General features: G+C 37.0%; 6 protein-coding genes and 1 pseudogene across 6 annotated transcripts; 2 read left to right on the top strand and 5 right to left on the bottom strand.

Moving 5' to 3' along the window:
* Nucleotides 1–959: 959 nt before the first annotated feature.
* On the bottom strand, nt 960–5,571 carry LOC106442450 (protein MICRORCHIDIA 7). Its single transcript, XM_013884136.2, has 19 exons — nt 4,810–5,571; nt 4,634–4,708; nt 4,504–4,538; nt 4,349–4,427; nt 4,167–4,259; nt 3,994–4,078; nt 3,824–3,899; nt 3,569–3,697; nt 3,242–3,340; nt 3,047–3,148; nt 2,714–2,875; nt 2,520–2,615; nt 2,362–2,413; nt 2,164–2,275; nt 2,008–2,081; nt 1,763–1,896; nt 1,625–1,681; nt 1,426–1,548; nt 960–1,337 (listed from the first exon to the last, which is right to left on the bottom strand). Exons 1-19 carry the CDS (start codon nt 5,222–5,224, stop codon nt 1,257–1,259), a joined length of 2,079 nt encoding a protein of 692 aa, XP_013739590.2. The 5' UTR covers nt 5,225–5,571; the 3' UTR covers nt 960–1,256.
* A 3,357-nt stretch (nt 5,572–8,928) lies between these two features.
* On the bottom strand, nt 8,929–10,248 carry LOC106374890 (annotated as a pseudogene).
* A 357-nt stretch (nt 10,249–10,605) lies between these two features.
* LOC106442443 (60S ribosomal protein L7a-2-like) lies at nt 10,606–12,565 on the bottom strand. Its single transcript, XM_013884132.3, has 7 exons — nt 12,466–12,565; nt 11,941–11,982; nt 11,637–11,838; nt 11,367–11,536; nt 11,136–11,264; nt 10,961–11,053; nt 10,606–10,873 (listed from the first exon to the last, which is right to left on the bottom strand). The coding sequence occupies exons 1-7, from the start codon at nt 12,466–12,468 to the stop codon at nt 10,742–10,744; spliced, it is 771 nt and encodes a 256-aa protein (XP_013739586.2). The 5' UTR covers nt 12,469–12,565; the 3' UTR covers nt 10,606–10,741.
* A 219-nt stretch (nt 12,566–12,784) lies between these two features.
* LOC106359242 (protein SINE4-like) lies at nt 12,785–13,322 on the bottom strand. Its single transcript, XM_013798973.2, has one exon. The coding sequence runs from the start codon at nt 13,269–13,271 to the stop codon at nt 12,801–12,803; it is 471 nt and encodes a 156-aa protein (XP_013654427.2). The 5' UTR covers nt 13,272–13,322; the 3' UTR covers nt 12,785–12,800.
* Nucleotides 13,323–13,413: 91 nt separating this feature from the next.
* On the bottom strand, nt 13,414–15,974 carry LOC106442433 (SUMO-activating enzyme subunit 1A). Its single transcript, XM_013884123.3, has 11 exons — nt 15,847–15,974; nt 15,658–15,753; nt 15,133–15,184; nt 14,835–15,030; nt 14,667–14,746; nt 14,466–14,582; nt 14,336–14,386; nt 14,204–14,270; nt 13,982–14,085; nt 13,799–13,903; nt 13,414–13,694 (listed from the first exon to the last, which is right to left on the bottom strand). Exons 2-11 carry the CDS (start codon nt 15,738–15,740, stop codon nt 13,581–13,583), a joined length of 969 nt encoding a protein of 322 aa, XP_013739577.1. The 5' UTR covers nt 15,741–15,753; nt 15,847–15,974; the 3' UTR covers nt 13,414–13,580.
* A 924-nt stretch (nt 15,975–16,898) lies between these two features.
* Nucleotides 16,899–18,333, top strand: LOC106442426 (thylakoid lumenal 17.9 kDa protein, chloroplastic). Its single transcript, XM_013884116.3, has 4 exons — nt 16,899–17,459; nt 17,540–17,654; nt 17,733–17,802; nt 17,886–18,333. The coding sequence occupies exons 1-4, from the start codon at nt 17,173–17,175 to the stop codon at nt 18,143–18,145; spliced, it is 732 nt and encodes a 243-aa protein (XP_013739570.1). The 5' UTR covers nt 16,899–17,172; the 3' UTR covers nt 18,146–18,333.
* A 979-nt stretch (nt 18,334–19,312) lies between these two features.
* On the top strand, nt 19,313–19,863 carry LOC106441550 (uncharacterized protein At2g29880). Its single transcript, XM_013883354.3, has 3 exons — nt 19,313–19,352; nt 19,425–19,663; nt 19,735–19,863. The coding sequence occupies exons 1-3, from the start codon at nt 19,313–19,315 to the stop codon at nt 19,861–19,863; spliced, it is 408 nt and encodes a 135-aa protein (XP_013738808.2).
* The last annotated feature ends 700 nt before the right edge of the window (nt 19,864–20,563 follow it).

Raw genomic sequence — 20,563 nt, 5'->3', positions numbered from 1 at the left:
TTTATGATGGCGATGATGATATGTTTTTTGTACACATTTTACAGTAAACGGCGTACGTCTGCAGAGCAATAGGGTTAAAGTTTATCTTCTCCTCTATATCCTTTGTTCTTATTTGCTTCTGAAAGTCACATTTGAAAATGTGAAGGTCTTTTCTAATGAACTATCGTGAACATGTGATGGGATATTCATAACATAGATTTAAATAGTTACATTTATTTACTACCTGGGAAATGGATTTGTTCAATAAATAATCGAAGTTTTGGAAAAGAAAATAGCAAACTTTTTGAAAAGAGATTGACCAAATTAACTTTAATCTTCGAGACGGGAAGAAAAGAAGACAATGAAATTTGATTCCCTATACGAGAGTAAGGCCAAACAAAAGCCAAACCAACAGACAGAAGTAAGCCGATAAAAACGTAAACAAAGAGAGTTTTACTTTTATTTGACTGGCAGAGAAGGTTGCAATATGACAAGTTAACTCTTTTGTTTCAACATTTGCTCTCAGTATGAACGAGTTTTCTAATAAAATATGAATGAGTTTTTTTTTGCATATTCTTTTGAACTAGTTCGAAAAGTTCAAAAAGAAAGTGAACTTAAAAAAAAAAAATGAAAATATTGAATCCAGTAAGACAGTATATTTTGTCTGCGAATGAACAATAAATACAGTACAAATAAGGCAATTTTTTTAGCTTTGACAGACAACACAAGGTGTGTCATTGATACAACAGAATTTTGCAGAGCTTTGGTCTGCTTCATAACACATAACCTTCCCATGCCCATCTCTTCTTCATTTTCTATTTTTATTTTGTTTAGAATGATTCCCACTTCTTTAGTTGACCTTATTTAATCACACACGTTTCTCTCTTTTCAATAAAAACGAAAGAATGAATGAATGACTGTAGCTTTGAAACATCCTGGCATCAAATCAAACAAACATAAATTCTTATATAGTAATGGTATGAGAAATTAAATTTCATTATAGATCTCCTACCAAGTCAGCACAAATTATTACTTATTTTGGTTGTTTTTTACATGGAAATCACTAATGGTACAGACATGACAACTGGCTTCTGCTACAGCTAAGAGATTGGCCAGTTTGTAAATTTAAAAAATGAGAGAAAAAAAACAATCAAAGGCCAAACACTTACACTAATCTACAACATTTCATTCAACCCCCATGCAGGTCGAGCCATAAATCAAACAGAGATACCTTTTTGGATAATTTTAATTTCCAATTATATATGCAAGTTCAATGTCTAACGTCTCCAGCTCGGGCCTTTAGATCCCTCCAGCATTTTAATCTTATTCAACAACTCTTCGATAGTATTTGACGCCTCCTGCAAGTTTTATTTAAATGTGAGCATACAAATATGATAAAATCAAACGAGTTTAAGGTATTGGTTAGTGAATGAGGAGGAAGGGAACCTCTAGCTTATTTCTCAGACTTTCTTCCTCTACATCACGTCTGTCTCTTTCCTCTGTGAATATTGAGATTAGATTCTCTTGCTCTTTGCTCATTTCTTCTATTTTTTGCCTTGCTAATTCAACCTGTAAGCAAACAACATTATTGGAATCAGACTGTCCAAGGAGTTTGAAAAATGTCAGAGAATAGTAACCGTAATACCTCAGCTTCAAGTGCCTTGCTGCGCTCTCTCTCACGGCGCAGCTCCTCTTGCAAATACTGAGAGGACGAATGAAAAAAAATGAGAGAATTGAAACAGAGGAAAAGCTCTCTCTTTTTTTTTGGTTAGGGAGTATTTACCAGTGAACTATCATTCCCTGACACACCATTGTCCCCTCTATGATTCGGATATGAACTTGAGTAGAACTTGTCAGAAGCTCGAGTTTTAAAGCCTGATGGACTATATTCCTCATGATCATTTTCTGGTGATGTGTCTACAAATCCGACAAAACAAAAAAAAACAAAACATTTTTAGTTGATTGTTTTATCTCATTGAAGATTGACATAAACGTTTGAAAACTAAGAGAAAAAAAAAGACACTGTACTTGTGTGACCATAATCGTTTCCAGCCTTTGGGTGTCGCCTGGGAGCATAGCCAATTTTGTGACAGTTGGTGTTCCTAATCAAAAAGGAATATAAAACAACATAAGCCCTGCAACATCCAAGCGTGGTTTTTGAACAAGATGAGAAAAGAATCAGACCAATAAATCTTCTGCATTTGAATTAGCCGTGTTTCGAGCCTAGAGAGAACTGTTGTACGCTCAAACCCTTGCTTATCATGAGCAGGCTCAACAAAATTAGCTTCCAGCACACCTATTACCAGAAGAAACCAACAATTATTACTATCTTTCACGTATAGTAACATTAATATTAACTTCCAGATAAAAACTGATACATACCTATGACTCCACGACCATCACTTCCTGTTGCATTCCATATCCTCCAAAATGGCTGTTAAAACAAGTTAGAAAGCCAATACATGTAAATATAAAGTCCATTTTATCTCCTTTATGGAGAGTTTTGGAAAGCAAAAAACGACATTTAAGTAGAAGGAAACCTTGATGAGTCGATTTTTGTGATAGACATTAAAGCCTTGGACATCAACATGATGTTTTGCGTCTTTCACGAATCCGAGAACTACTACGGCAGACATCTGATAAAAGAAGTAATAAGTTGTAACTAGTAGATCCTGGCTTGCAATAAATAGAAGTATAAGAAGCTTGGTGTAGTTAAATTGTTACTAGAGCATACGTTTGAATCCTTAACATATGAATCGGCACCATACTGAGGACGATAAGTGATCTGCTCAGTCTGCATCATATCGTTCACTACGTTGTGGTGCTCAACATCACGTCCTCGTAGTATGATACGAAAACTAGGTGGAATTCTTAGGTAGAGGATTGATGCATAACTCTGGGACCACGTCAAATAAAGAAATGTGAGAAATGATTTGTAGAATATTATAAGTACATGCAATCAATTTGAACAAGAGTCTCATTCACATTTCTAGTCAAACTTTTAATTTCCCCACACCATCACATCAACAGTAAAAAAACATTTATAGTGAGAGAGAATGTGTAATACCCTTAGTGAGTGTTTGTAGGTTAGGAAGTGCCTAGAATTAGGAAACTGAGCACCCATTTTGATGTTTTTCTCATCCCTATTGACACCTCTAAGTTGGATATCCTGCAGACAAAACAATATCTAATGCGTAAAAGGTCTCAAATAATCTCAAACAATAGTCCACTATACACTGAGAGAAATAAAAAAAACACATACATGTGGATCGGCATCAAAATCAAGCTCTAACATCCCTTGGTCATCTTCCCACAGGTTATATATGATTATCCGTGTGCCATGCTCGTTCATTAGAGCAAACTACAACAAAGTAAACAACACGTTAGGGAGAACATTTGCTCAGTGACAGTAATAAGGGTAGGAAAAGATGAAAACCATTATCAAATGAATGTATTAGAGGACAAAGTCCTGATCAAATAGCTCAGAATGTACTGAAACAATCGTTACAGTTTTCTTTTCGTCTCTTCTGGGTTACAAAAGCTCCCATGGATAATTTTATTAGTATGAAACAAAGGGAAAAAATTTTACCTGACGAAGAAGATCTTCTTCACTAGAGAATGGCGACCATTGAATGATTGTTTTCACATTCTTATCCCAATCACTGAGAGAAGACCGGACTACTTTACTCCATTCAGTGTCTCTTCTTTCGTAGTCAAGCTGGTCGTTTAACAAAAGATCCAAAGAATCATTATCAGCATACCATTCAGAATAGAGAAACCAAGTGGAAGAAGATGGAGAAGTTCTGTAACAATGTCAACACACAATCAAAGAAAAAGAGATTACCATTGGTACAACGATGTCCTCCTTTCCCGTGCTTCTAAGAAACGTATATGATAGGAGCCCTATGCTCTGCGTAGAGCTACAACCAACATCAAGTCAAATAAAACTATAACGAAAGCTGTTGGTCATAATCTTCAGTAGTGAAAATACAATCCACACCATCTCCAACTAACCTCTTTCCATCTTTTCCAAGGCAGCGGGAGAACACAATGACATCAGCTCCGAGTCTCATGGTACTAGTCTTAAAACCATTTCCATCTACAAGCAGTAAAATGAAAATTTAAGTGTCTTCCTCCAAAACATAATGATAACTATCACTTGGGTGGGTTAACAAAGAAGAGTTTACATTGTCCAATGGTGTTTGCAAGTTTGCTTTTGGCAGAGTATCCTAGAGACATGCACTGTCTCATTTTCTCAGGGTCCATCCCACCTCCATTATCTGCATTTCAACGACAACTACATGAGCAGCGGACAAAAGTGGAGCACTTAAGTTAAGGCAAGGGAAGAGATTCTCTGACTGAGATATACCTTCAATTAATAACATTCTGTTTCCTTCTTTCTTGTTTTCGAGCATATCAACGTTGACATAAGTAGCTCCACTAGCAACCTGATACCAACGAGAAACCATTACAACAAAGCAGAAGCTAACACCATATTATAACAAGTTTAGAAACTACACACACCTCATCCAAAGCATTGTCCAAAAGCTCTGCAAATGCTGCACATTAAAACATATAAAAACAGATTCGCTTATAAAAATTAGAGGCAAGCCCAATGTAGCTAGAATGAATCACTAAAAGAAAGAAAGAAAACCTCCAAGAGCCCATTTGTGACTGGTAGCATTAGAATGTAAGAACTTGGGATGGACTCTTACATGATCAAAACCACCTGAGACACAAAAGATACAGTGCAAACAGAGGTATCAATCAATCCATTGTCCAAAACAGCTGAGTTTTTTTTTTTTTTTGGAGTAAGAAACTTTGTTTTACCTGAAGAAAGATCCCAGTTACCACCAGGTGCTCCTTCATAGTCTCCAGCTTTCCAAAACTGCTTACAACTGCCAACTCTGCCGGACGACGCCTCCGTCGTGAAGACATTGCACGGATCCGCCGGAATATTATGACTCACATGTGGTGGCGGAGGGATTGGTTGGCCGAATCCTTCCGGAAGCACGAACTTTAGCTCATCAGCCGTTGGCTTCTTCGCATTGTTCATGTCTGATGCAGATGAACCGCGTGGCCTCTTGGCTCCTCCAGAATTATACCTTCGTTGTACATCTTGCTCCACCAAGTCGGAGTCGTCGCCGCTGCATAGATCGATTAGAGTTACGGTTTCTTCTACTGGAAAGCCAGCTGGAGGAGGAGTGGAAGTTTGTAGATTCTCTTGCTTCGCATCGTTATCCATTAATAGGAACTGAACACGAAGATGATGAAAGAGTTTGAGAAGAGAACTAAGAGGAGGTAGAACGAAGTCGAAGACGAAGCAGGAGAGCTTGTGCTCCTCGTTTTGCGTGTCACCGGACGGGCAAGAGCGAACGCGGCAAGCGGAGAGTGGAGTTTATGAGGAGACGGCGGATGAACTGTAAGAAAAGGGTTTTTAACTTCACGTGACTCTCTCTTTTACTTTTGGTTTCTTCTTTTGTCGGTTTTTAACAGTACACTGACCAACACAAATACGTTTTTTTTTGTCAACTGATTTTTTTTTTTTCCGTCTAAAGTTTATTTAATAAAAGAACAAAGCCCAATCCGCATACAAGCCCATACACATTAAGGGCAACTCAGAAACCCACAAAAAAAACCTCAAGCCCAATACAAACCCTAGGCCCAAACCAGGAGCAGATGTCGGCCGCATTCCATCGCGAGCCGCAGCATCATCTCCGCCACGTCTATCACCGGAAAGCTATCCACCGGTTCACCGAGTAACACCAAGACTCAAAGACTCCCCACTTTCTTAACCGCGACCGCCAACCTCCCCAATGCATCTCATCTCGGAGAGAATCAATCGTTACCGAGATCTCATCCGCCATAGATTAACACAGACACTAAGGAGAAGGCTTCGCTCAATCATCACCCTTTCCACCAGAGGGCTTCCATCGTCCTCCGACGAGATCACCTCCAACAAACGCGAACCAAATGCACTTAACTAAAACCAACAGAAAAGCAATCAAAAAGAACTAAACCCTAGAAAGGAACATAGGGACCAGAAGCCGGCGAGCAAGGCACAAGACGCCTTTATCCCCCGGAGTCAGAGCCGGCAACAGTGGAACTGTATGAGCCTCCACGTTCCGGAAGCTTAGCCGGCATCACAGAGCTAGAGAAGCCTCCACAATCCGGGACCTTTATCGGCGATGCTAGAGCTAAGGGAGCCTCTACATCCCGGCACCAAAACCGACGCTGAATTGAAGATTTGTCTATCCTACAACCTCGCCGCCAATCCAGAGGAAGAAGAGTTGCATCGAGCCGATCCCGTAGCAAAACCCTAACCCAGATTCGCAAGCATGTCGGAGAGAAGCGACAGATCGGAGCAATCACACGAAAACCAAAGCGAGATGAAAAGGAAAAGAGCCACCGGCGCCGGTACGCGCTCGGACGCGCCACCAGACGCCGGGGCTGCGTTACTCGCGACTCTCTTTCTCTCTATATCAAACAATTTTTTTTTCTCCACTTTCTTCTTTTTCTTTCTTTCGACTCGCAACTGATTTCATTAAGAAAAAATTCCATAAAAAAATTCCAACTAATTATTTTTGTTAAATTTTTTTAATGCCCAAACATTTTCACTATCCAGTTTAATAGCCCAACTAATTATTTTGTTCATTTTAAAACACAAACTTTTAAAACTGTGCCTATTTTAATAACTAAACTTGTTTATTTTAATAGAAATATCAATAAGTTTCAAACAGAACTAAACAAAAATTCTCTAAAATTTACAAAAAAGCTCAGAGTTTTTTTTTGGTGTTTGAGAAATAAAAAGTAGCTAATTGTATATAATATTAAATTTTGTAAGCTTTTTTAAGTTTTAAATATTGAATTTAGTTTGTTTTCTGAAATTAAAAACAAATTTAGTTTTTTCCTTCAAAAATATTTTTTAAAATTATTTTTACCATAATTTATTTACTTTGTTTCCTTAATCTTAAAAATATAATTTGTAATTTGTAATATTTTTCTTAGAATTTGGAGATTTTTTAAATTTTGTTTCAAACTTATTAGTATTTTTAATTAAAATAAAAAATGTGGATATTAAAAGAGTACACTTTAAAAAAAATTGTGTAATAAATTGAGTAAAATATTTAGTTGGGTTATTAAAATGCCTAAGAAAATTTAGTTGAGGTGTTTTTCTGTAATTTTCCCTTTCATTAATAAAACCAAGATGTTACATATGTTTTCTTGTTTATTCTAGCTAACTTTGCAAGTTCATCAACCCTACTTAACATAGAACGAGGTACATGACAGAATTTGAAGCCATTTAACTTTGACATCTGATAAATGTCCTGTACCGCAGAAGCGTTCTCCGTCGCAGATGTTTGATCCAGTGTTGAACTGGTCCAACTCATCAACTAGCAACCTTCTGTCGGTCATGAAGACAATGTTCTTTAGTAGCCAGATAGCTGAACAACATCCCTTAGCTTCATCGGATATCAATGTGGGATTTCCTTGTTCTTGTCTCTGATTACATAGATGGGAACCTGACTTTACTGAGTATACTCCTCCATTCCTTGTGTAGCTCCATATAAGCTTATCTTGATTTCCCACGTAGCTTGGTCTTATATTTCGAATGTAGTCTGGACTAACCTGACTGTGTTGATTAACTCTATATTCCATTCTCTTGTTTCAGGAATCAACAAGTCATTGACCCTTTAAGTCAGGGAAAATATTAGAGCCGTTTCCTGAAGCTGGCTTCGCTGGTTTGGAATGGATCCAATTATCTTGCCAAACTCTGAAGTATCCTCCAACCTTGTTTGGCTAGCAGTGCCAAGTTAAAACTCTCCATATCTCTGATTCCCAACCCTCCATCCTTCTTTGATTCTGTGATTTTTCGCCAGCTTATCCAGAGTATTCCAGTCATATTAAGTAACTTTTCTTGAATGATAGAGGGAATACCTTTAGCAAAGGTGACGACTGACTTGTTATAATTCTATCCAACCATGTCTTAAGCCTCTCAGCCAATATTTTAGTGATGATTTTATTTTAGAGACTGATTGGCCTATAATCCTTAACTGAATGTGGAGAATCAATCTTAGGTATTAAGCAAATATGAGTATGATTTATCCTCGGGTCTAACTGATCATGCTGAAAAAAGAGTTTGACATGAGAGATAACACCTGATTTTATAGTTATGTCTAAAGAACGCCGCATTCATGCCGTCTGGACCAGGTGACTTATCAGGGTTGACCTGACGAAGAAGATCTTCTTCACTAGAGAATGGCGACCATTGATGAACTATTTCACTCCATTCAGTGTCTCTTCTTTCGTAGTCAAGCTGGTCATTTAAATCACATCACAAGAGAATACAAAAGAAAAAGTGGATATAATCTTCATCTAAATCTTAAAATAGGTTTTGTGGACATGAAACATATTCTACAGCAGCAGATATGTGTGTATAGTTAATAAACAAAGCTAAGTCCCAATGATGGACCAGCAATGGTGAAACATTTACACATTCATATACAAGCCAAGGTACTGATAAATCCAACTGATGCGTGCCATTGAATCACATGCTAACGAAAGATCCAAAGAATCATATCATCATGCCAATAAGAATAGAGAAACCAAGTGGGACACCATGTAAGTTATTCTGTAACAATGAAATACCCAATTCTATTGATTACGAGTTTGCGCAATAGGCTTCTTTTATGTCGTCAATTAGGTTGATACAAAATAAACATGTTTATGACTTTTGGCCAGTGTTATAAAATGGTCTAGGCGCCTAGGAGTCCGCCAAAGCGTCTACACGTTCATAAATCGATCTTGTAAAAACGCCTAACGATAGCCTAACAATTTTTTTGACATTGCTTTTGGTGATCAAAACTTTTGTTTATGAACTATGATTATGAATTGATAAACAAAAGTACCCCAGTACATCAAACATGTTTTAATTTTTTAAAACACATAAAGACTAATTATTCAGTCATGTCATATAGCATTAGAAAGCGATTGAAACAATAGCGTTAACACTTGTGTTCCCAAATGGAAGATACGCGTGGAAGCTAAAGCAATACAACAACAAGAACAACAACAAGAAGCCATTTCTACTTTTAAACGATCACACACCTCATTAGTCATCATCATCCATCACATTTCTCAAATTATTAAATAAAACTAAAGCAAAAGTAAAGATTAGACATAAGACAAGACGGGGGCCACCACCAACTCCACTACAATGCTATTCGAGCTTCTCCTCTGCTTTGGCGTCAGTGAGAGTGAGCCTCGTGTCCCTCCTAATACATATGTTTTAAATTCAAATTAACCGAAAGGATATAAATCAGCGAAATTATTAAAAACTCGTTACGTTAGAGTTCTTGTTACGTTTCCTAGGATTAATTAACAAAATAACTAAATGCATAATCTAGAAAAAAAGTTTATTCTTTCCTTTGACCCAATTAATTCACTTTTTGACGTTTCTTTTGATTATTTCAAGAAACGAGAGAGAGAGAATATTATGATTACCCGGTGGAAAATGGACTGGATGATGTTGGGTTTGGAGTGCTTGGTGTGAAAGGAGGAGCCAAAGACGCCGTGTTTCTTGAACTGTTCTCTCACCACACGGTTGTAGATGAAAGCTGCGCCATGGAACTGAGGCAGAACCAACCAAGCGACGAACACCAGTTTCACAGAATACCAAATCGGGATCCACTCAAGAAGCGACTGTAGAATCAGCTCAGTGAGGGTGAGGAAGGAGTAAATGATCCAGTAGCCAGTAGGCAAGCCACTGCTCATCGTCTACTTTGGTTGTGCTCTCCATTGCCACCACCGATGCATACCTACAAGCCAATTATTAAACTTTCACCTAAATTCTTTTTTTTTTAACGGATAAATCGAATTAGGTGAAACTTACAATGGATACACCAACATCACCAGGGGACTGCATATACGTTACGAAACAATATTAGAGATCTAAAGCATAGAAAAAAAAATGTAAATATTGAAATAATATTATAAAAGAGATGAATTACCCAGCGCCTGAGTGAAGAGCGGTGAGGAAAGTCCAGAACTTGCTCATTTTTGTTTGTTTAGGGCTGTGAAATTTTCAGAAGCTACTAAAGAGTGAGGGGGAGACAAGTCTGTGAATTTTTCGAGGCTCTTTTAATTTTTTTTTCTCTGCAAGAAGACGACAAGAGATACGAAAGGAAGAGCCTAAATTTATAGAAAAATATCTTCTGAGAAATTGTACGGGTCTGCGCTACAGTTGCTTCACACTCTTTTCATTGGCTCTTCTGCTCATGTCGGTCGGTTTTATCAACTACTCCGGTTTAGATTTTGAGTTCCCTTTTACCTCTGGTTCGAATTGGCTCAGCACATTCACAGGATTAATGACACGTGGCGAGAGGACAGTGGACAATAGTATTCTAACTTGAGCGCATCCACATGGCACCGACCTCAAAAGGAACAGAAGGTCGGCCAGTGCTTACTTTTTTTCATGGATGCTTATCGTTTTGTTCATTGTGAAAACTCGTGTCATACGCAGGATGAGATTCTCCCTAACGATTAAGCTTCACAAGTTCAGATAAATGCTTTCCTTTCCTTCTTACCTATCATCAACTACGCAATTTTATTCTAACCAAAAAGTAATTATGTAAAGCTCAAGTTGAATTATATGGGATTCAAGCAGGAAATGCTAAGAGAGATCCAAGGAGCTAGAACAAAAAACTTTCATTTAAGTTTAAGAAACTAGATTCCACCAAAAAGAAGTAAAGTTAAGGCAAGTCTAATTCATCCTCTGAGCAGCTTCCTTGGCTAGAACTCTCTCCTTAGCCTTGGTCTTGGCCTGAGATTTAGATCCCATAATTCCACCTCCCCACTTCTTCCTGTACTCTTCATACTTGTCGTTGAAGTTTGCCTGTATCCAACGATGGTAACCGTTAAGTATTCATTATACAGAAACTAAACATGTGCGCAGCTAATGAAAAATGAACAAGGATCTCACCTTAATGGCCTCGAGGATTTTGCTGAACTCCATCTTGTCCTCGTTCTTCACTGTGGTCAAACACAAACAAGCTGCTGTTTTCTGGTGGACAATCTGCATCAACAAAGGAATGAGATAACAGATTAGATTACATGGCTTGTAAGGAGAAGACGAGCATATAATCAATTATCATTACCGCTCCCAATCGTGATTTCCCCTTGACAATGCAGTAAGGAACTTCCATTTTCCTACACAACGCAGGCAACCACACGACCAACTCAATCGGGTCCACATCATGAGCTATCACCACCAGTTGCGCCTTGTTCTGCAATCACACAAAGAAGTCAGGTTTCAGACAAGATTCCTACAGAAAGCTTATTAATTCCTAGAGGGTAACAATTGAATTAGTTATGAAAAGGGAAGGGACCTGCTCAATGAGGTATGTAACATGGTTAAGACCATACTTCACAACAATTGGCTTCTTCGATTCAACAGTCTTTCCTTCAGTCTCAGCCTGAGCCTTCTTGAGAAGACGCTCCTTCTTGGCTGCCTTGTCCTCAGGCCTATACTTGAGCATCATCTTGAACAGAGAAGTCGCTGCAGTTTATAGAGACAAGTGGTTAAAGAGTAGAATTAAACAGATAACATCCATACTAGTGTATTATGTAGAAACAAAAAGGGAAAGAGATGGAAGGACCTAAGTTCTTGTCAAGGGTCTTAGTGAACTGGTTAAGTGCCGGTGGAACCTTCAACCTCTGCTTCAGAATACGCTTCTGTCTCTGGAGGCGGATGGACTTCGGCCATTTGATGTATCTGGTGAGATCCTTCTTCGGTGGGAGTGCTCCTCCGATTCCAAACTGCTTGGGACGCCTCTCGAAGAGAGGGTTTGTCACTTTCTCCTGAAACCAAGAACAATGTTTATAACCAAGAATACACACACAGAGAAAAGCAAACACTTTCTACATAGAGAAAGAGAGGGAGAGCAAAACAAAATCACATACCGACTTCTTCTTGGTAACTGCTTTAACTCCTTTCTTTGGTGCCTAAAAACCAATTGAAAAATCGCAGCTTTTAAGCATTAACAAGTGGAACGAGACACTTATAAGGATAGGAAGTAAACTAGTGACAACAAGTAGCTATTGATTGGTATGTTACAAGCTTCTCTACCAAGCATGAATTATAAACTACATAACCATGTCTACGCTAACAAACTAACGAAGCACCAATCAATTCATCTTATACAAAGCAATGCCAGCTTCAATTACACATCAATACTTACAAACTCTGCTTATACTATTTATTACTACAGTTTGAATCTTAAATAATAAGAACAGAAGCTCAAAGAATCCATAAAAGCAGTTAATTCACTACAAATATGGAGATTACAAAAAAAAACACTTTTTGGGATTGGTGAAATAGATAATGCAATAGACAATCTAAGACGAAACATGTAGAGGGAATAGATAATGGATTTAGGAATGAACAATTTTAAGAACAGTGGATCGAGTTCGGAGCAGAAGTTGTACCATTTTCAGATTTTTTCGCAGCAGCTGTTTTGGCAAAAAGAGAAGGAACCGAAACTCTAAGAGGCTGACGAAAGAGATGATAATCGAGCACTTAGGGTTTCTCGTTTAGTTGTCTATATGGGCCTTGAGCCTTATAATGGGCCTTTAAATGAACCCAGTGATTTTTTTCTTTACCATGTCCCCAAAAATGTTATTAACTTTTTTACTAGTGTAGTTTTCTACTTGCATCTTTCATACAGTGCTAGAGTTGTATATGTGCTAGGTAAATATCAAGAGAATAAAACCTTTTACTTTATTGAGTTTGATGAGCATCTCAAACAAAACAAAACAAATAATCAAGTAGGAACCAAAGTATTAACCTGCCTATTGTCAAAACCATCAATCAAAACAGCCAAAAACATGGACATTAACAAAAAAACAACCATACTAACACACACAATCATTCCTATTTTTTTCTTCTTCTTCTTCATCTCCTTCTTGTTCTTATTAGTACATCCCACTCTCATCACATTCGAAGACCAACAAGTCGAATGAGACAACGGTGTCATCTTTGTCTCGTCATCATTATCATCATCAGAGCCGTGAAAGAGTTTTCTCCTACAGGGTGATCTCATCTCTGCCTCTGGACAAACCTCATCGTGTTGGAGAGAGAGCATCAGCTTTCTTGGAGAGTTTTCCACAAACTCCATAGCTTCTTCAGTAGTGATACGCGAAACTGCAGATGAGCCTTTGCTTGTTTTCATGGCCGCCCATTCCTTTTCAAGCTCACTGAACTGCTTATTCAATCGCTCATGTCTTTCTTCCATTTTTTTTTTATTGAAGAAAATCTTACTCGACTAAGAACTAAAGAGTAGAATGAAAACAGAACTTGGTTTTAAAATAGGGCGAAAATCTAGCAGTGAGATCTCACTACTTTTAAAATTTTCTCGTTTAATTGAATTATAAAAATTTCGAAACTTGAAACTGAAAATTCAAAATATCCGTTGCTGAACAAATTATTCTACAAGCAAGGAAGTATCATATTCGTAACCGAACATTAGAAGAATTCAAAAGAAACCGTTGAGATAATAAACAGTCTTTAGATGAAAACGTAGGACAGCTTGCTAGCTAGCTGGTTAAGAGGTAAAAGAGTTGGAGATGTCTTCCATCACACCTTTGCCATCCTGAGCATCATAGTAGAAGAAGTTCTTTAACGGCTCTCCTTTGCCTGACACAGCTTTTATCACTTCCTGCAACCCATCAATCAAACCCCTCTCTTTTGTCAGAATTACAAGTCTATGATAGTCAGAAGATTCCATTATGGAAAGAGAAAGTAAGTGAGAGTGAAGAGAACCTGTGCTAGTATTCCTCCTACGATGGCACAAGCTGGTGGGAACTCGATAGTACCGGTGATAAGTCTCTCCAAGAGACTATCTGGTACAAGGCTCTCGCTCACAGACTGTTCCAATATTCAATTGTTTCTCAGTGATCGGAACTGACGTATATAAAGAATAGAAAGAACAAAAGGAACACTCACGTTAGCCTCACAGAGTTTCTTTTTGATTTCCAAGACTGTGGGAAGATCAAGCAGTGAGCATTCTCCATGTTTACGCCCTTCATTCTCCTCAAACACTTCTATTACTGTACATTTTTACATGAGACACCAAACATTTGGTGAAGTGTCTTGCCTTGAGAGCTATACTGTTTATTGAAATTAACCAAGAAAATCATTTATAAGCTGTAGTAACTAGTAAACTACCTCTCATGGCAAAGTAGAGCTTTGCTGTTCTCCTAGGAATCGGTTTCCAAGGTACTGATACCGCTTCCTATAACAACAAACCAATTAGGACTTAATCAAACCAGAGAAAGTTAGTTAGTGATAGATCGGTACCTGGAAACTTGGAAAGTTTAGTTCACATTCCACCTTCTCTTCAAGCTTTTTCTGTTCAAGAAGTGCCACAAGATAGAAGTCAGAATAGACATACAAAATTGCAACAACATCAACTCATCAGGCAGGGTACCTTTGTGTATTTGTAATCTTGAAGGTCGACAAATATTTCACCACATGAGTCTCTGCAATCGACTGTATAGAACGCCACTCGTTTCGATAGCTTCCTACATTTTTCATTAACAGCTTTCTGCAACAAAAATAGAAACAGCAACGTTATGGAGTGTGATAAATGCAAGCGGGCATGCGTTGTATAAAAAGTTGTTGATCATACTTTGGTAGCAAGAGAACCGTAGCCTATAACCACTACATCAAACTTTTCGAAAAACTCAGTGCTGCGTGCCGACAAATCACCTGAAAGATTTTGAGAAAATGATTGATCAGACAATAGTGTTTGTTTTATTAAAAACAATATCAAGGAGAGGGTGTATGAGAGGGAAACCTTTCTCTACAGAAACAAGGACCATAGGGTTAAAATCCTTGAGTGAATCACAACAGATCTCAGCCACAGTTTTGCCTCTGTAAGCATTTTCATCAGGTGGAATCAAGAAGTTTGCGTTCAAGGCCTCCTCGTTCACTAAACTATCATCCATTAACGTCACACTACCAACTCCTGCCAGCACAATGTTCTTGCAGAACTACCCACCAAATGAAACCAAAAGCCAAGTAACGTAGTGAGATACCATCAGATTAGATAATTAAAAAACGACAAGATCTCAGCAAAAAACTATAGAATTTACCTCAGCAACAGTCCCCTTGATTCCAGAGACCAAGATATGAGATTTGGTCAATCTGCAAGCAAAAGATAAACCTCACACTATATCAAATGGTGTCAAGCTTACATAGTAACTACATCATAGTGTACTCTTCCAATGAAGAAAGCTTCAGCAGATCCAAAACCAAATACTCTACTAGAACTTGAAGGTAGATACTATGTTACTGTCTCATCTCAGAACAACTTATACCAGTTCTCACTAGTTTAGAAGCGCAATCCAAACTCTTTACTAACTCAGAAGACGAATTACAAGAAAAAGAAATCAACTTTACAATCAAACAGGGTGAAAGGAACAAACTTTGAAGTAAACTCAGAACAACCTAAATGAAACTCAGAAGCGAATTGCAAGAAAAAAGATAACAACTTTAGGAGTTTAGTGCTCGAACCAAAGCGAAACTGGGATCATACAGGGTGAAAGGAACAAACTTTGAAAACAGAAAAGCTAGATTCAGTGTTGAGAGTAAAAGTAATCTGAAGAGAGAGAAGTAACCTTCGCTGAGCATTAGCGCCCCAAACCCTAATCTGACGGTCGTACAAGGCAGTCTCCTGCTCCGTGAGCTCTTCTCCGTCCATTCTCAAATTCAATCTATCAATCGAAACAGAAGTTTGGTTTCAGAAATTGAGAATTGCTTATTGTAATAACTGAAAAATCTTTAAAAGATGGGAAGCTTGCGCAAACCCTAGTCTTCCAAAGGTCTTAAACTGGGTCCAAGTTCTCCGAGCGTGCCAGCCATTTAAGGTCAACAAGGTTTTTTTTTTAAATGAAAACAATTTCAATTATTTAATTTTCTCAGATTACTCTTCTTCTGGTTTATTCTAGTGTTAAAAATAACTTTCCAAAAGCAAATATACTATGGTCTAGCTACTAATTAATAATCTGATGTAAAAAAATGAATAAATTATATCCGATTGCTGACCGTTCTGAAAACCAGAGGAACGAATAGGAAAGAAACGTAGATAAATAAAATTGCAGGAATAAAAAGAAATGATTGTTTTATTCCACATTTAACAAGGAATTAATTTGTTCTTTATTTCTCTACAAAAAAAAAATGGTAGAGAATAAGAAGGAAAAATTATTTCTTATGAATAGTGGTTTTTTTAAGGAATGTTAGAAAATGCATTTGTTCCTCATCGTTCTTTGGTCACCATTCACAATTTGACACACTATAGGAACTAGTAATGAGATTAGTGAGTCACAAACCCCGTTGTCTGGGCGTTTCTTATGGCACCAAAGAATGTGGGATTGTCATTTGTAACGTGTACCTTTGTGTTACTAAGTCTTTAATCCGGTTAAAAACAGATCAATCTTTCTCATAATCGTAACAGGCCACAATTAAAAATACACCTTCTCAATATGTATATATAGTTGATCCTAGTAGAGTTTATAGTTCTTTTTAACTAAGAATTTACAAATGTTTTATCTCTTTTGTTTTCATTTTCATCTGTTATAAAAAAAACGTGATATTTAACAGTATGTAAAGATAGTGGCAACGAAACAATCATACCTGCTAAATCGAGAAAGTAGAACTTCCTTGTCCAGTGAGTTCTTTTTCATTCTCTGTGAATGTTCAAACAATGCGTATGGAAAACAGCATGATGTATCAAAGAACTCTTACTTAAATATGGTGAGACACACAAACAAAAATTTCAAGAGTCAAGACATTTGAACGTCTTTTCATCTCTCTCGCATTAGTGCGAGTCAATAGTTAATTGAAGTCACTTAAGATTTTAGTGAAACATTGAATGATTTTGTCAAAAGAATACATGTATGGGTTAGTTACACTGAACTTGTAGTTTCATCAAATTCTGGAAATGGATGACGAAAATAAAAATGTGTGAAACTCTCTAATTAAGATAACATACCAAAATTATTAGACAGTTGAAGAGCACCGGATGATGAGGATACAGAAAGAAAATAACAAAAATTAAAATAAATACAATCTGCATAGTGGGAATATAATAATAAATATTTGGAGGAGCAGAGAGTAACAACAACCATACAAACATGACTCTGGTCGCCAATTTGCAACTCAACATCCTTCCGCAACGGCCGAGAAGCAGCAGCACCTGCACCACCAAGCTCGTGTGTTCATTGAAAGACCCAACAACACAACATCTATCCTCTTCTTCTACTACAATCTCACTATTACCAAAGCTAATATCCTTCGCTCTTGCCCTATCTCTCAACTCCTCATCTGCCCCTGCCTTAGCCATTCCTTCTCTCTCCTCTTCTCAGCCTCTCACTACTCCTTTCACCCAATCCAAGTTCGTCCAGACCGGTCTCCTCAATGGGTTTGTTCCCTCTCCCCTCAATCTCTCATCTTTCCCTGACTATGTTAATTGATTCTATGTTGTTTCTCTCATCTGTGCAGCAAAATCAGACCTTGCCCTTCCACAAACCCAGGATGTGTATCAACAAATCCCACCTCATCTTCCTTTACATTTCCATTGACAATCCCAGAAACTGATAAACAGGATCCAATCCAGGTCCTTTTTGATCACCTTTTATCACAATTCAGCTCTTCTCAGTTCTCAATGTGTTGTTCCTGATTCTTGTTTACACAGAGACTGAAGGAAGCAATAGCCAAAACCCAGAACAATCCCAAGTTTGTTGTTATTGAAGATAAACCAGAAGGTAAGCAAAAGCATCATAGAAATGATTGGTTTGAACTTTGAAGTAAAGATGATAACTTTATAACACGGATACAAAAAATGCAGGGAGGTATTTGGAGGCGGAGGTAGAAGGAGGAGGATTTAACCAGAGCAGAGATGTGATGGAGTTTTTGGTGAAGGGAGATGTGGTTGCTTACAGGTGTATGGCTACTAAGGTTACCTTTGTTTATCCTTTCACAACTGCTTTTGGAGACTCGAAGGGACAAGAGGAGAGGATGAAGAAGCTCGTCGATGAGCTCGGTTGGTATGCTCCAACCTTTGACATGGAGGAATCTACTCTTAATGCCTTCCCTTATAACAATTAGATGCTGCTCCTTTTTTTTTTAATTCATCACTTTACAAGTCGATACTGGGAGACGGTATGAGTTTCTTTTGAGGATCAAAGAAAAGCTATGAATGAGAGCCTGTACAATTGATGTGCTAGATGATGTTTGTTACACGAACTTCTAACTGTTATTTTTAGCATTGAAAAAGAATGTGGTACAGTTCTCAACTCTGATCTTATGGTGACCTCAACATGAATATTCAATCACGATGTCTCACGGTGGTGACAACATCAGCATGGAGTCAAAGTACAAGCAATGGTCATATATTTAATCAATCAACTCACAACAACTGCATGCCTGCCTCTGTATACTGTATTTATCTCTTGACTTATCAAAGCTGACTCAAAGGAACATATCAAAATGCCTATCACTTCTAATGCAAAACTGAAAATAAACTATTTTAGAGAATAATATCATTCCTCTAGAGTATTGTTGGGGGGGGATTGAAATGAATGAGACTAAAACCTTCTCCTTTGCTCTCATGTGAAAACATTTAGATACTTATGTTGTTTTTCTTAGGGGGTGTTATTGGTTCATATATTTTAATGGATTTGAAAATACAAGTCAAATCAAGTGTTATTGGTTATGTGATTTTAAAATCCATATTCAAATTCATTGTTATTGGTTATATGATTTTAAAAGCTATATTCAAATCAATTGTTATTGGTTTTATGATTTTAAAATAGATTTTAAAATCAGGTGTTATTCAATAATAATAATTTGTTTGAAGATTTGATTTAAAGTTAGATTTGAATGGATTTATGAATGATTTTAAGTTAAAAATACAAAGGAGCAAATATTGAGTTGAACCTTGATATTTTGACAAATCTGTATTATATTTTCCTAATATCTTTTTGGCACCAAGTTTCGTATATATGTATTGCATACGTTAATTATAACAAACACTCACAAAGATATGATTATTTTGTACGGTTGTGTGCTTGTAACTTTTCCATTTAAAAACATTGAGAGCACTCATCACATTTTTGAAAGTTTTCTATTTTTTCAATTGTTCAATTTCTACATTTTCCTAGGTTTTCTATTTCTATCGTAGTGGTCGGTGTATCATAGTTATATATAATCTCTACTATAAATTAGAAAATTAACACAAAAAACAAACACTTTAAAAACCCTAAAAGAGCATCAATGGAAGAATCACAACAAGAACCACAAGAACGTGGAAAAGGTTCTTATGTTCAATGGAGTCCTCAAGAAAATAAAACTTTGATAAATCTACTTTTAGATTGTATTGCTGCAGGTTTAAGTGATAGTAATGGTCTATTCAGCAAATTCACAGTGGAGAGAAGAATCCTACCTACTCTCAATCAAATGCATGGGAGCACCAAAACTTTTCAGCACTACTCAAACAGAATGAAGATTCTGAAAACAAAGTATCTAGCTGCTGCTGAACTTCTTCGTTTTAGTTCTGGGTTCGGATGGGATGCAACTACAAAACGGTTTACGGCTCCAGATGAAGTGTGGACTGAATATATAAAGGTAAAAAGATATGTAAGACTATATTGTTATAAATTTTTTTCTTTGTATTAACTTTTTTTTTTTAATTTTAGGCACATCCAAACTACAAAAAATTTCGTGATGAGACTTTTGAAGAATTTGATGATCTCAAAGTTATATTTGAAAGGAATTTAGCAACTGGCAGAAGCGCGATTGGATTGGGTGATACAACTGATGCTTGAACAACTGAAACTGCCGAAGCAGAAAAGGAACAACCAAATAATGGTGAAAAATTTTCTTTTAATGTTCAAGAAAATTATGAATCACAATCATCCTTTTTAGGCAGCCCTTCAAATGATACTGTGGAAAAGCTCCCGCTACGAAAGAGACAAAAAACTAATTCTCTTCATAAAGCTGATGATCCATCCATTCAAAAAGAAGGTGTAGAAGAAGCTACCTCTGAGATTAACGCTTTGACAACGATCACTCAGAAACTTTTCAATTTAATAGAAGAAAGGGAATCAAGACAAAAGCAAGAAGCTGAACAAAGAGAAGCAGAAAAAAAAAAGAATAACTTATGGGAAGCAATCAAAGAAGTTTCTGATTTGGAGGACCATGTACGTCATGATACAGTTAAAATAATTCATTAACAAGGAATGAAAGATGTTTTCATTAGCATGTCCGTTGATGAACGTTATGGTTGGATTAAACATAATGTCATGAGGTTTTGAATTAGCTATTATTTTATATGATGGGATTTTATTTATTTTTATCATCTGATGTGGGTTTTATAGTCTGCGGTTTTTTTGCTATTATTATAGTTTGGGTTTTTGATTTTTATAATAAAATTATTTTTTTATCATTCTTTTCTATAATTTCAAAATTGATAATTCCACTGTGTTGTAAGCTTTTGAACATGTCCAAAACATGCAATTATGCAAA

This window comes from Brassica napus, chromosome A1 (genome assembly GCF_020379485.1).
Source record: "Brassica napus cultivar Da-Ae chromosome A1, Da-Ae, whole genome shotgun sequence".
NCBI classification, from domain to species: domain Eukaryota; kingdom Viridiplantae; phylum Streptophyta; class Magnoliopsida; order Brassicales; family Brassicaceae; genus Brassica; species Brassica napus.
Note: the sequence above shows the minus strand (reverse complement) of the source record. Positions and strands in the feature narration are given on the sequence as shown.

What these genes read in the sequence shown, in the direction of transcription:
- LOC106442450 (XM_013884136.2), bottom strand. Translation starts at nt 5,224, where the DNA reads ATGGATAACGATGCGAAGCAAGAGAATCTACAAACTTCCACTCCTCCT. An exon ending in TAACTGGGATCTTTCTTCAG is followed by an intron (nt 4,709 to 4,809) that starts GTAAAACAAAGT and finishes TTTGTGTCTCAG; the next exon opens with GTGGTTTTGATCATGTAAGA. An exon ending in CATATGTTAAGGATTCAAAC is followed by an intron (nt 2,616 to 2,713) that starts GTATGCTCTAGT and finishes TTCTTTTATCAG; the next exon opens with ATGTCTGCCGTAGTAGTTCT.
- LOC106442443 (XM_013884132.3), bottom strand. An exon ending in TTACATACCTCATTGAGCAG is followed by an intron (nt 11,265 to 11,366) that starts GTCCCTTCCCTT and finishes GTGTGATTGCAG; the next exon opens with AACAAGGCGCAACTGGTGGT. An exon ending in AAATCCTCGAGGCCATTAAG is followed by an intron (nt 10,874 to 10,960) that starts GTGAGATCCTTG and finishes CGTTGGATACAG; the next exon opens with GCAAACTTCAACGACAAGTA.
- LOC106359242 (XM_013798973.2), bottom strand. Translation starts at nt 13,271, where the DNA reads ATGGAAGAAAGACATGAGCGATTGAATAAGCAGTTCAGTGAGCTTGAA.
- LOC106442433 (XM_013884123.3), bottom strand. Translation starts at nt 15,740, where the DNA reads ATGGACGGAGAAGAGCTCACGGAGCAGGAGACTGCCTTGTACGACCGT. An exon ending in GGCGCTAATGCTCAGCGAAG is followed by an intron (nt 15,185 to 15,657) that starts GTTACTTCTCTC and finishes TTTTGCTTGCAG; the next exon opens with ATTGACCAAATCTCATATCT. An exon ending in AGAAACTCTGTGAGGCTAAC is followed by an intron (nt 13,904 to 13,981) that starts GTGAGTGTTCCT and finishes ATATTGGAACAG; the next exon opens with TCTGTGAGCGAGAGCCTTGT.
- LOC106442426 (XM_013884116.3), top strand. Translation starts at nt 17,173, where the DNA reads ATGACTCTGGTCGCCAATTTGCAACTCAACATCCTTCCGCAACGGCCG. An exon ending in CAGACCGGTCTCCTCAATGG is followed by an intron (nt 17,460 to 17,539) that starts GTTTGTTCCCTC and finishes TCATCTGTGCAG; the next exon opens with CAAAATCAGACCTTGCCCTT. An exon ending in TATTGAAGATAAACCAGAAG is followed by an intron (nt 17,803 to 17,885) that starts GTAAGCAAAAGC and finishes CAAAAAATGCAG; the next exon opens with GGAGGTATTTGGAGGCGGAG.
- LOC106441550 (XM_013883354.3), top strand. Translation starts at nt 19,313, where the DNA reads ATGGAAGAATCACAACAAGAACCACAAGAACGTGGAAAAG. An exon ending in ACCACAAGAACGTGGAAAAG is followed by an intron (nt 19,353 to 19,424) that starts GTTCTTATGTTC and finishes GTATTGCTGCAG; the next exon opens with GTTTAAGTGATAGTAATGGT. An exon ending in TGTGGACTGAATATATAAAG is followed by an intron (nt 19,664 to 19,734) that starts GTAAAAAGATAT and finishes TTTTAATTTTAG; the next exon opens with GCACATCCAAACTACAAAAA.